This window comes from Falco peregrinus, chromosome 11 (genome assembly GCF_023634155.1).
Source record: "Falco peregrinus isolate bFalPer1 chromosome 11, bFalPer1.pri, whole genome shotgun sequence".
Lineage (NCBI taxonomy): Eukaryota > Metazoa > Chordata > Aves > Falconiformes > Falconidae > Falco > Falco peregrinus.
The window spans coordinates 27,862,706-27,874,284 of record NC_073731.1 but is presented as its reverse complement, the minus strand read 5'-3'; the positions used below and the strand labels follow the sequence as shown (position 1 = coordinate 27,874,284).

Here is an 11,579-nt window from a genome sequence, read left to right as displayed (position 1 = left end):
TTTAAGACAGGGCTTTAAGCACCCGTTGTGGTTATGCTGGTGTAAATACTCTTAAACACCACCACAGAATGGTCAAAACATCCACACACAGATGTGCAGTAGTGCCTGCGAGTACATGCAGATGCTATTAACATGGCACAGTGCAGCTGTTTTAAAAAAGAAGATAACCTGCTTGTCTGCATGTATTCCTGGATTTATTGTTTTTTTCAAACATTCCTACTTTTTGATGCATGTGCGTAGACGACGTAAGGGAACGGGAACAACAGACAACCAGAATCTGCAGATATTTGCACACCAGGGGAAGGTTATGCCCATGAATAGTGCTGTTATATGCAGGAGGCTCACTTCTCTGAGAAAGATTGATCACAGAGTTTATTTCACGAAAGACCAGTTCCTGGCTGAGCACAGGCACTGAGGAGACAGATTGGAGTGGAAAGAGTCTAAAAATCTCTTTTCCTGCCCAGAATTCAAAATAGCATTTCTCTTACTGGAAAAAACAAACATAAGCTCATTTTGGGTGTCTCTGCCTGCCTGCGTGTGGGACTGGCAATCCACACCTTCTGCAGATTCAGAGACCTCTCTGCCCCTGTTTATGCTCGAGGTTATGTCTTAATTACAAAAAGCTGATGTGCTGTGACATCAATTTGCTTTTCCAGGGGAAATTTCTAGCTGTGAAATCCTAGCAGAGACAAATCGCTGTTCTTTTTTCTTTTTTTTTTTTCCCACCCCCTTGGTCAGCCCAGACCAACCCCAAAACTGCTACCTGGGTTTGACCTTGACTACTACTTTGAGAGCAAATCGCAGAGCCTGCTCTCCCGAAGTGCTGACATACGGACAACTATTTCCAATGAGTTATCTTGATACAGAAATCACGCTGTATCACAGCCAAGAGCCTGCTCCCTCTGCCAAGCAGGACCCGTGCCTTGGGGACCGCAGGAGCTGGGGAACTGCTGCCCGCGGCCTACCCTGAAGCAAAAAGGACGGGCAGTGTCCTGGACGTGTTAGCTACAGCCCTGCCTCGACCCGGGGCAACGCTGCAGCCAGGGGCTGTGCTGGTGTTTGGCGTCTGGGGGTGTGCGGGTCATCTGCCCCCCAGGGATGCGCTCACCCGACGCCGCAGGGGGCCGTGCGCCCCTTGCTCAGGCGTGGATGAGCACGGCTGAGGACTGAGCCGTCGCGCCCGGGGGAAAGGGGCCGCCGTGCAAAATGGCCGGGGCGGCCGCTGCCCCCACGCCGGGCGCATGGGGACGCGGGGGGCCTTTAGCTCCGCGCTCCCGGGGTGCAGGCACCCCCCGCCGCGGCCGCCTGGCCCGGGGTGGCAGGCGGAGGGGCGGGGATGCGGGGGGTGTCCCCCCGCCCCGAGCGCCCGCGGCTTTGGCAGCGGTGCCGGGGCTCGGCGCGGAGCTGCTCGGGGGTGGAAAATGGCTCGTGTATCTTTAACCCACAGCGGCCAAAACGCGGCGGTGGTGGGTTTTTTTTTTCTTAGTTAACAATGGAAACTTTTTTTTTTCTTCAGTATTTCCCTCCAGCCGAGCAGCGCCGAGCAAGAAAAAAAAAAAAAAAAAAAAAAAGAAACTTGTTCCGCTGAGTTCAACCCCAGACAGGCTCACAACTTCCTTCCTGCTCTCCTACCCCCTCCCTCCGCTCTCCTCCTCCTCGCCGCTCCTCTCCCTCTCCTCCTCCGCCGCCTCCTCCTCCTCCTCTCTCCGCCTTTCCAGCCGCACGGGGAGCGGGCGCCGGGGCCGCGGCGCGGAGCTGCCCGGTGTCCGAAGCGCGGAGCCGCCCGCGCAGCCTCGGCCGCCGAAGCGCGGAGGGGCAGCGCTCGGCGCCCCCCGCTCCACCGCGGGGCGAGGAACCCGCGGGAACCCGCGCAGCGAGCGGGGCTGCCGGCCGCAGCGCGCCCGCCGAGATGGTTTCTGCAGCGCCCTGCGGCCGCCGGCGCCGGCGGGCACAGCCGGGCAGCGCGCACTGAGGGCGGCGCGGATCCTGCTCCCAGGTAAGCGGCGGCGGGTGGGGGGACGCGGCCGCCCCCTCCGCCGGGGTCCCCCCCGAGCAGCCGCGCCGGGGGCCGCGGCTGGCGGTGCGCGGGGCCGGCGGGGCCCTGCGGCGGGGAAGAGGCGAGGTGGGGGCAGGCAAAGGGGCAGGGTGCTGCCGCGGCGCCCAGCGGGCCGCCCCGCAGCCTGCCCCGGCCCCCAGCCCGCACCTGCCCCGGCCCCCAGCGGGCCGTCCCGCAGCCTGCCCCGGCCCCCAGCCCGCGCCTGCCCCGGCCCCAGCGGGCCGTCCTGCACCCAAAATCTGGCCAAGCACCTCGTGCCGGTGCCGTGGTCGGACCCGAGCCAGAGCGCTGGGAGCCGGGGGTCCCTGCAAAGGGTGGGTGCCTGCTGCACCCGGGCTCAGCTGAGCCTCATGGTGCCTCCAAGCAGTGCCTGAAGGGATGGGGAGCCTTTTCTTCACGAAGTCGCTGGGGACTGTGCTTAGAGCTGTGGCCATTTGCCAGCCAGGAGTCTCACAGGGAGGGGAGACACATAAGACTATCACTGACAGCATTGCACACAGATGCTTCCAAAGACATGTACACCCGTAGCCAGGGTTAGCACACACGTGCATAAACAACCCTGCACACTCATGTAGGCAGTGTGTTTGCGCAGGTTCCCATGCCCCAGCATGGCATGGGGATTGCAGCTCCAGTGGCACACGGAGCAAACTGACATGAAGGAAAGCACGCTGAAGTACAGAGGGGCGCAGCCACCGACAAAAGCAGTCTCTCTCACACACGTACACACACACACACACACACCAGGGCAAACACCACCACACATCTCTATGTGGGATCTGGGCAGTGACTTGGAGGCAATTGCAGTGTTCAGTGCCCCAGAAGGCAGATGCTACACGGGGGAGGCACATTTAGGCAGGGCACGTGTGAAGATGTGCAAAGCCTTTGTTGCGCATGGTAAGTTAGGGGAGTGGTGGAGACGTGGTCCCATACCATACAAACCTGCAGGCAGCGAGCCTTCATGTTTATCACGGAACAGAAATCTATGCCTGAGACTTGATCTCAGTCATAGGTGACAAACTTGAAGGTGGCAAATTCAAGCCGTTTAGAGCTTTTTCCTTCCTTCAGAAAATGACAGCTTTTGGGGCCAAAACTTGAAAGCTGCCGACTTTCAGCTCACACTAGTTGACGATAACTCCGCAGTTCTGCTGCAGGAACAGTTGCTGACTGTGTGTCCTCTTGGACACTGCCGTTGTGGCTGCATCAACAGGCAACCCGGAGAGGGGGCAGGGAAGGCAGGAAAGAGGGGAAACGGCCCCAAACCTGATTTCCCCTTGGCTCAGACCCTTCTGACGACTAGGCTTGGCCATGTCCCCAGGGGTGGCATGCTGGGGATGCATGCAGGTGTGTGTAGGGACTGGTGGGGGGGCACACGGGAAGGGGAGAGCCAGCCAGCTGTGTGCACAGCCGCAGGGTGAGCTTAGGCAGGACACAGAGCTACTCTCATCACTTGTCCTTCTCTCTCTCCCCAGCTGTCCCATTTTATGGAGCTGCGGTCCGGGGCCAGCCCAGCTCCCCTGCTGCCTCCTGGCGATGCTGCTGGTCCCAGCGTGGAGAGACTCTCGGCAGCCCCACGGAGCCTGAGCGCTGAGGCGGCAGCGGTGGCGGCCCCACTGTGCGCCCCGGCTGACTACTATGGCCGTGTACTGCTATGCGCTCAATAGCTTGGTGATGATGAATAGCAACAGCGAGGTGACAAGCGGCAGGAGCAAGACGCCGCCTTCTCCCGGACAAGTGCTGCCCAGGGGCCCAGAGACACCCGGCAGCTGCTGCCCGCTCCCTGTCTTCAGCCCAGCCCCTGTGCCGCCCCGCTCCCCACGCCATGGCTCCGCTTTCCTCTTCCCACCGCTTGAGGAGCCTCTGCGGCCACCGGGCAGCCCTAGGGGACGGCGGGGCAGCCGGGGTGAAGAGGGGCAGCCAGGACTCCCCATGGCACGGCAACTTCAGCGGGAACTGCACAATGTCCAGGTGAACCAAAAAGTGGGGCTCTTCGAGGCACACATCCAGGCGCACAGCTCTGCCATCCAGCCACCGCGGAGCCCCCGGCCATCCCGGCCCCGTCCTGTGAGCCCCACGGCGCCAGCGGTGGGACTTGGAACTGGACCCTGGCTGCGAGACTACAGGGAAAGTGAGGCCCCTGATGCTGGCGGGGTGCAGGTCTGGCCGAGCACTGCAGAGCCCTCGGGGACACCAGTGGTGATGGTGGTCCCAGCTGTGATGCTGGCAGAGGGCAGCAGCCCCCTGGAGCCATCAGGACCTGCACCACTGCGAGGCGAGGTGGTGGTGGCCCCCGCAGGACTTGAGGGCCAGTGCCCAGCTGTTGGCGGGAGCATCCCCGCTGTCATCGTCACGGACCTGGGGGGCCCAGAGGAGGAGGCGGGTGCCGTGCCCCCCGGCAGCTTGCCTGTCCGGAAGCTGTCTTCATCCTCAGCCTCTTCCACTGGCTTCTCCTCATCCTGGGAGGAGTCCGAGGAGGACATCTCCAGCGACCCCGAGCGCACGCTGGACCAGACACCAGCCTTCCTGCAGACTCTCGACCAGCAGAAGCCCCGAGTGGTAAGTCTTGCACCAGCCCTGGGGAGGTGGGGCGAGGGCTGGCAGCATCCCCACTCCAAGGCACAGCTGCAGCGGAAGGGCAGAGGTCTGTCGCAGCAGAGGTCTGCAGAGAAACTTTCCATTTACTTGGCAGTCCTTGCATGAAAAACTTATCCCCGTTCCTAGTCTGAAAATGCCCTACTGGCAGGAGAGAGCAGCAGTACCCATCCCGCTGTTCACAGTCCTTGCGGAACTTCCCTGGGGCTGCAAGCTGCCCACCAGCATGCTTAACACGTACCATGGTCTGCAGTCTTCTGCCGACATGTGGTTATGAGCCTCAGCTTTCCCTCAACATAGCTCCCCTGGGTGCTGGAGGTTTCCCATGATTTACATGAGCCTAAGGGAGAATTTATTTCCTCCTTGGGGTCGAAACCACGTGGGCCAACTGTCTTGTTAAAATTTATACTGATGCCCATTACCATAGCGTCTGCGCCTTTCCCATGGAAGCAAAAATCTCTAGAACTTCTGGTAATTCCCCTTTTGAATAAAACTCCTTGCTTGTGGGGTATCCTGTATTTTAAGTAAGCATATTTTTATTAGGTATTTATATTAAGTTCATTTGTTTCTGGATCTTTGTTTGTGGCAGGACTGGTTAGGAGGTTTCAGGTGAGAGAAAGCATCAGTGTCGCCTGCCCTTAGAGCAGAAAGATCTCGAAGAGGAGGGCTTTGAGGCACTCTCCAAAATCAGGCACTCACGGGATTTCTTGCCTCACTTGGGGAGTTCGTTACATGTCTGAATGCTCCACACAGAGCATGCTTTGCTCTGAGCTGTCACACCATTTATTCAGAGGGCTTTAAACTACTTTACCCCAGTGCAGCATGCCCATCAGGATGTTCTTTGACCACACAGGCTCTCCCATCCTCTGGCTGTGAAACATTACATCGATTTGAGCCTCACACTGACAAACCCTGAAAAATGCAGGGCAAGCCAGTGGCTCCTTAATTTTAAAGAGTTTGGTAAAGGCCCATCAACTTTCAGTGATGTGGTTCACTATGTTTAACTTTCCGTAGACACATTAAACTTTTGCTAAGCTCAATGACATGAGGAAGACCAGTGCAGGGAAACATCTAAGTAAAGTGAAGGTATAAAACTTATGAAGAATGACAGACCGTGGTTTGTAAAACACTCAGCAGGCTGAAATAACTCTCTTTGCTTGCTTTGATACTTGTTTTGTCCTGTTTGAAGAACTCAGGTTCTGTCCTGCTCAGGATGGAGAAGCAGTTGAGCAAAAGCACAATTAATGAAGTTACGAGTCTGTGGCTCAACATATTTGCAGACAGTTTTGTATTTTGGGGCTCTCGACTGATGAATCAACTTGCTCCCTTTGGGAGCTGCTGCAGTCCCTCTGCTGATTAAATTCTGCTAGTTTTATGTGCATGAGCTGTAGTAATCTCTGCTCTATTCTCTGTACTAATCACTGTTCCTAGTGCCAGATCCCGCTGATTTGCTGCTGAAAAACGGTTCGCTGATGGGCAAAATCATGCCTGATGCCTTTGTGGAAGGCTTCCTGGAGCCTCAAGCTGACTGTGCACAGCCTCCCGTGGCCTCTGGCGAGCTCAGCCAGGCCAGTGGCTCAGCAGCAAACAGGCAAGGCTCGTCTGTATTGCCAAAAAGGCCTGGATCAGAGCGAGCTCAGATCAGGGCTAAGATCAGAGTAACTGCTGGGCTCAGTGGGACTACTTCAAGCTGAACGACATGAAGAGCTGGTCCAAAACGCATCAGGCAGCCTGAGAGGTGCAACTTGATTTTGTGTTTCAGTGCTGGAGTTGCCTCAGCAGGAGCGGCTGGGCTAATTTACAGTGATACTTTCCACTGGGCTCCATGGGTCCCGTGCAGGGCTGATCACTGGCTTTGGCAGGTTATAGTCAACTTCTCAGCAGGATTGTGCGCAAATGCCCAGTAATTCAAAGCTGATTCATACAAAAAACACCCAACTTTGTGTACCAGTTGGCAACATCTTTTAAATCCACAATGACAGCAGAAGGCAGCTACTGAAGCAGTCTCAGGTTGCACACTCATTTGTTTTCATGGACTCACTATTTCCTTTTAACAACGCACACGTTCTGGAAATTAGTTTGTGTAATGAGGGAGAATGTGTGAGAAGCTCTCTTCACCACTCGTGCTGTTCCGTCAAAATAAATCCTGGGAGACCTTGGCTGACAGAAACCAACATCATGTCTCTGGGTTGAGTTGGTAAGTGCGGGGCAGGCAGAGAGCCCTGCCTGTCTGTGCCGGGTGCTGCTGGTGCAGGGGAGGGCTGTTGTACCTGGAGGAGAGGTAATGATGAGCAACAGGAAAGCAGTTCTTGCCGCAGACGCGGTCTGCACTGTACATCTCGCATAGCATGTTTACAGATTTGATAAAGAGCAGGCGTGCTTCTGCCCTTCCTTTCTGGAGGCTGTCTGGCTTAGCGAATCTGTTGGGGATGTCCGGCTGTCTATTGTAGTTCCTCCCGGTGTCCCCTGGAATCGGGCAGATCCCTCCAGCTGGCAAGGACTGGTCCTCCCATTTGTACTGCAGGTAGGAAATTTCATTTGTGGTTGGGCCTACAAATTAGCCAGTAAGAAAATGATGTTGCCTAGTGAAAGGGAGGAAGGTATTGTGGCCACATTTTTGGACACCGTGACCTGGAGCAGCTCCGTGGTTGATAAGGGCTCTGCCTTTGTTTATTGAAACAGTTTACTCAGTGCATTGCCTGTCCCTGAAGTGCTCTGGTGCCCAGTGGGCTGTGCAGGACTGGGAAACAGTGGCGCTGCCATGATTATAGCAGACTTGTGAAGCGCAGTGACAGTAAAAGCAACCTGACATTTTGCCACTGCAATTGCAAGTCCACTTAAGGTCTGATTAAACCTCCACATAAGGGCTTTTGCAGCTGCGGCTTCCCCGGGCTGTGAGCTGCTGCTGAAGAAACCCCACGCTTGTTTATTGATGCTTACAAGGTTTCAAAGACACTTGAGTGATTACCCTTCTTGGGCTGTGTGGGAGGGACAGCCTGTCCAGGCAGCATGTTGGGATGGGGACACTGCAGTCTGACAATGCCGCAGGGCAGTGCTCGCTGCACGCCCTCCGTGACAGTGACATGGGCAGTTTGGGGAAGGAATCTCCGCTCACCCACTGCCCAAGCCAGGGGGATGCAGCGGTGTTGGAAGGCGCCTGTCTCCATCACGGTGTGTCTCATGTTGAGGGAGGATTTCTCCCCTCCTGGCTAATCACACAGGCTGGGTGTGTAGGGGAGTGAGAAGGTGCTCCGTGGCACAGGTAGCCCAAGACAGTGGCCTGGCTCCTAAAAGGGATTTCACACCCAAAATAAGCCCTGTTCTAGCTGTGACTCCCATTGACTTCAGTGGGAAAATACGAGTCTGAATTTTACTGTTCCTGGGAGACTCTGTTTGCTCTTCCCAAGGCAGAGCTGGTAGACCAAGGTGTACTCAGCAGCAGGAGGCTTGGCCTCAGTCTTGGGTGCTGGCTGCGCCCCTTAACAGGACGATATTCCAATGCTGGTCACTACAGTGAGTCATCATCATTGGCCTAAATCCCCTAGTTTGTCAATTCCTCCACAACTAGAGACAAAGCAACAGACAAGTGGGGGGAAAGGCAGAAATTGTGCAAGTAGGTACTACAGAAAATGACTTGTCAAGGGGAAAACCCCCACACTCCTGGAAAAGCAGTGCAAGGCACTGCAGTGTTCCTCTTCCTGGCTTCCCCACAGCCACTGTGGAAACGCAAGGACACAGGGCAGAACGGTCACCAAGCGGCTCTCGGTGCATTGTGAGACCTCGGCTCCTTTCAGCAGGCAGAGCAGCTTGCTCGGAGTAAGAGACTTCCATTAACCTGTGCAAAATGGCAAGAGCCTTTGGAAAAAGCTAAGGACATTGCTGCTGACAGGCGATTTTTAAATTCATTTATTTGTTTGACTCACAATGGCTGTAATGCGTTTCTGAAAGGAGCCAAGTTTAGATAGGGTTAGTGTCAGCCAAGGGCCTGTGGGACCCTTGCTTATTTCTCTTAGAGATGTTCCAAGGCACAAGCTGACAGCAGTGCTCCTGATTTGTTCCTATAAAAATCAATCAAATTAAATACGCTTTCATTCCCTTTTCTAGCTGTCACTGTGATCAGGAAGTCTCCATGTAACACAAACCATGACCGCACGGCTATGGTGATGCATGCAAGCCCCGTGAATGTGTGTCTTTATGCTGACTGTGTTTATGTATTTCACTCCTTCCCCCCACCACGCTTGTCTTAAAAGCTTCTAAGCTTATGAGCTTGTGTGCGGTATCGCTGATTTCGTATCAATACGATGTCTAGCGTGTTGGAGCCCTGCTTGTTTGCTCTGAACAGCGGCTGTTTTCTAGTAACGCATATCACTGACCAGGGAAGGTGCTTAGCACACCGCGTAAGCTGCCAGAGCATGGAGCCTCCTTCAGCCTTGCTGTGGGAAGACTAGGAGGAAGAGGAGAATGAGGTGGACAGCTCTGTGTTTCTGTTCTCAGAACACCATGCACAGCACGCCTGGCAGCACAGTGTGCCTTGTCTGCTGGGGTGAGACCAGGACCCCCAGCTGCCCGGTGGGCTGGGCAGAGCTTCAGGTTCTTTGTGGATGGAAGCTGTGCACTCCAGCACTCCCTATTCTGTAGCTTATCTTCTACCTACTCATGTGGCCTTCTCGAGGAATAAGTAGCTTTTTTATGGTCTCCCACCCACGGAGGCTGAGTGGAGATGCTGCCATAACCTGATGAGAGACAAATGGTGCTATTTCGAGTCCATTTTTATCAGCACTTTTAAGCTCATTGGGAAGGTTTTCTTCTTTGCTCACATTCTACATGATTGACAGCGTAGGAATTACATGGCATGTAGCAGATCCTTTTCATAGAGGGACATAGTTGCTAGCACAGCTGCTGTCTCTTGCATATTTTGCTTCTCAAACAATTTCACACTGAAAGCATTCATAAAACGTGGAAAAAACCCCACAGCATTTCTGAGATGCAGGAAGAACAAACATTAGGCCCATCATACTTAGGCTCCTCAGCTCTGGAAACAGCCAGGTTTCCTCCCCTTCTGATGGGAATCACGGGATGCCAGGACCCTTGGCTGGTTGGACCCTTGGGGTGTTACGCTGAATGTCTGCAGAGTGAAGTTCCCAGATCGGCGGAAACTTTACGGTTTTGTCTTTACCTTTTTAGAGCCTTGCAATGACAAAACCCAATCAAACCATAGTCAGCACCTGTCTCATGTTTTCCATATTATTTCTATAATGTGTTAGGACAGATTTGCATGTGAAGAAAATATTAGCACAGTGCTGAGCTCTCGCATGCCGTGCGACGACTGAAAGACAGTGCCGAGCTAGTGTTTTCTTTACATGTAAATCTGTTCTAACTCATTAGAGAAATAATGGCATCTGTGTATGATGTGGAATGTCACTTCAGCTAAGATTAGTCTTCTGTAATCGTTAAGAGATTATTTTGTTTATACCAGTAAATAAATTTGTGCAGTAAATTTGACCAATTTTCTTCCAATGAAGCCCAGCCAAGCTTTCCAAGACAGATATGTTAATATTTAACAGACAGCAAAAACTAAATGTTAACACTTTCAAATCACAGAGTAACTTCACAGCCCAATCCCTAGTCTCAAATGTGACTTCTCAGGGAAGGTGGGCTTCCATACTTACTGGGTTGCTTGAGAGGACCCTTCTATGGAATAAAAGGGATAAATCTTCTAAGGTACCTTTCTTCTCTGTTGACTCTGATGGGATCTTGAGGATGAGCCTAGGAGTGTGCTTAAGACAAAGGAATCTGTTTCTAAAGTACTCACAAATGTCTTCTATAAATTTTATTGGAACTTCATTCTTATTCATACACATAAAAAGCCAGACCGTGCATAGCCTGCACAACGGCTGCAAGCAGGTCAGGAAGCTGCTCCAGTCTGAGGTGTACCAGCTTCAAAAGCAAGTGCCTCTGATTTGGCTTTTAAATCAGTGTTCAGGCAGCAAAATGTGTGATGTGCTCTGTAACAGGGGTCATCACCGAGCAGTGCCTCTCAGCGTGTGATTTGGCATGGGTATGTTCAGGAGCTCAGGGTCTGCAGCTGCAGGTTTCAGTCTGGGTGTATGTGGCACAAATGTGCTCAGAATTGGTGAAAGCTTTTTGGAAAACATAGATAGCAGCTTCTTCTTTCCCAGCCACGGTGGGAGTTCACCACCACGGAGCTGCTGTCACGGCTGTGTGCCTGTGGAGATCCTCACTGCTGTAGTCAGCCGCGGGTTGCATGGACTGAGTGTTGGCGGTTTCTGAGCTTAGTTTCTCAAAGACAGGTAATATTGGAGTCTGAAACTGCTTCAAGCTGCTAAGACCCATATTAGCCTTTTCCCTCTCACAATATTTATTTCAGTGTTATCATACATTTCACTATGAGAAGAAAGAAGTGAGTTTTTTATAGTAAAGAACATTCTTTTCATTAACGATGTGGAAAAAGAGACAGCCTAGTAGAAGGAATTCAGTTCTTCCTTTCAGATCTAAGATTTATTGCTAGCCAAAGCACAAGGATTGCTTTTGGAGGGAGAACTAGGGGGTAAAACAACAAGGGCTTAGCATTTACAAGTTCTTGTAAGCAGTACAGTGTATTATCTGATCAGCAGTACACAACAGGAACTGCATTAGCATTCAGCACTGTTGCGGTTTTAAGTAATAGTAAAGCATCCCTCTTTCTCCCTGAAAGATGTATATGGGCTCTGGAGCGACATTCTGGCAGACATTTTAATGAGTTTGAGTCAAAGGACAGGATTCGGTTGTCTCATCGCTCTTTGCTTCACACATTTGATTTGCAGAGAGGTCGGCACCTGGGGTTGCTGTCATGTGGACTTTGCCAAATTGATGAGAGTTTTGCCTAGGGTTTCATCCTTGGCTTCTGGGCTGTCATCCTTGACTTTAAGTCTTG

General features: G+C 53.2%; 1 protein-coding gene across 1 annotated transcript in view; it reads left to right on the top strand.

Moving 5' to 3' along the window:
- Positions 1 to 1,581: 1,581 nt before the first annotated feature.
- ITPKB (inositol-trisphosphate 3-kinase B) overlaps positions 1,582 to 11,579 on the top strand; it is a 70,275-nt gene continuing 60,277 nt past the window's right edge. The window contains exons 1-2 of the mRNA XM_055816561.1: positions 1,582 to 1,996; positions 3,526 to 4,609. Coding sequence (XP_055672536.1) covers positions 3,689 to 4,609 — 921 coding nt within the window. The 5' untranslated portion in view covers positions 1,582 to 1,996; positions 3,526 to 3,688. The remainder of the gene's footprint in view (positions 1,997 to 3,525; positions 4,610 to 11,579) is intronic.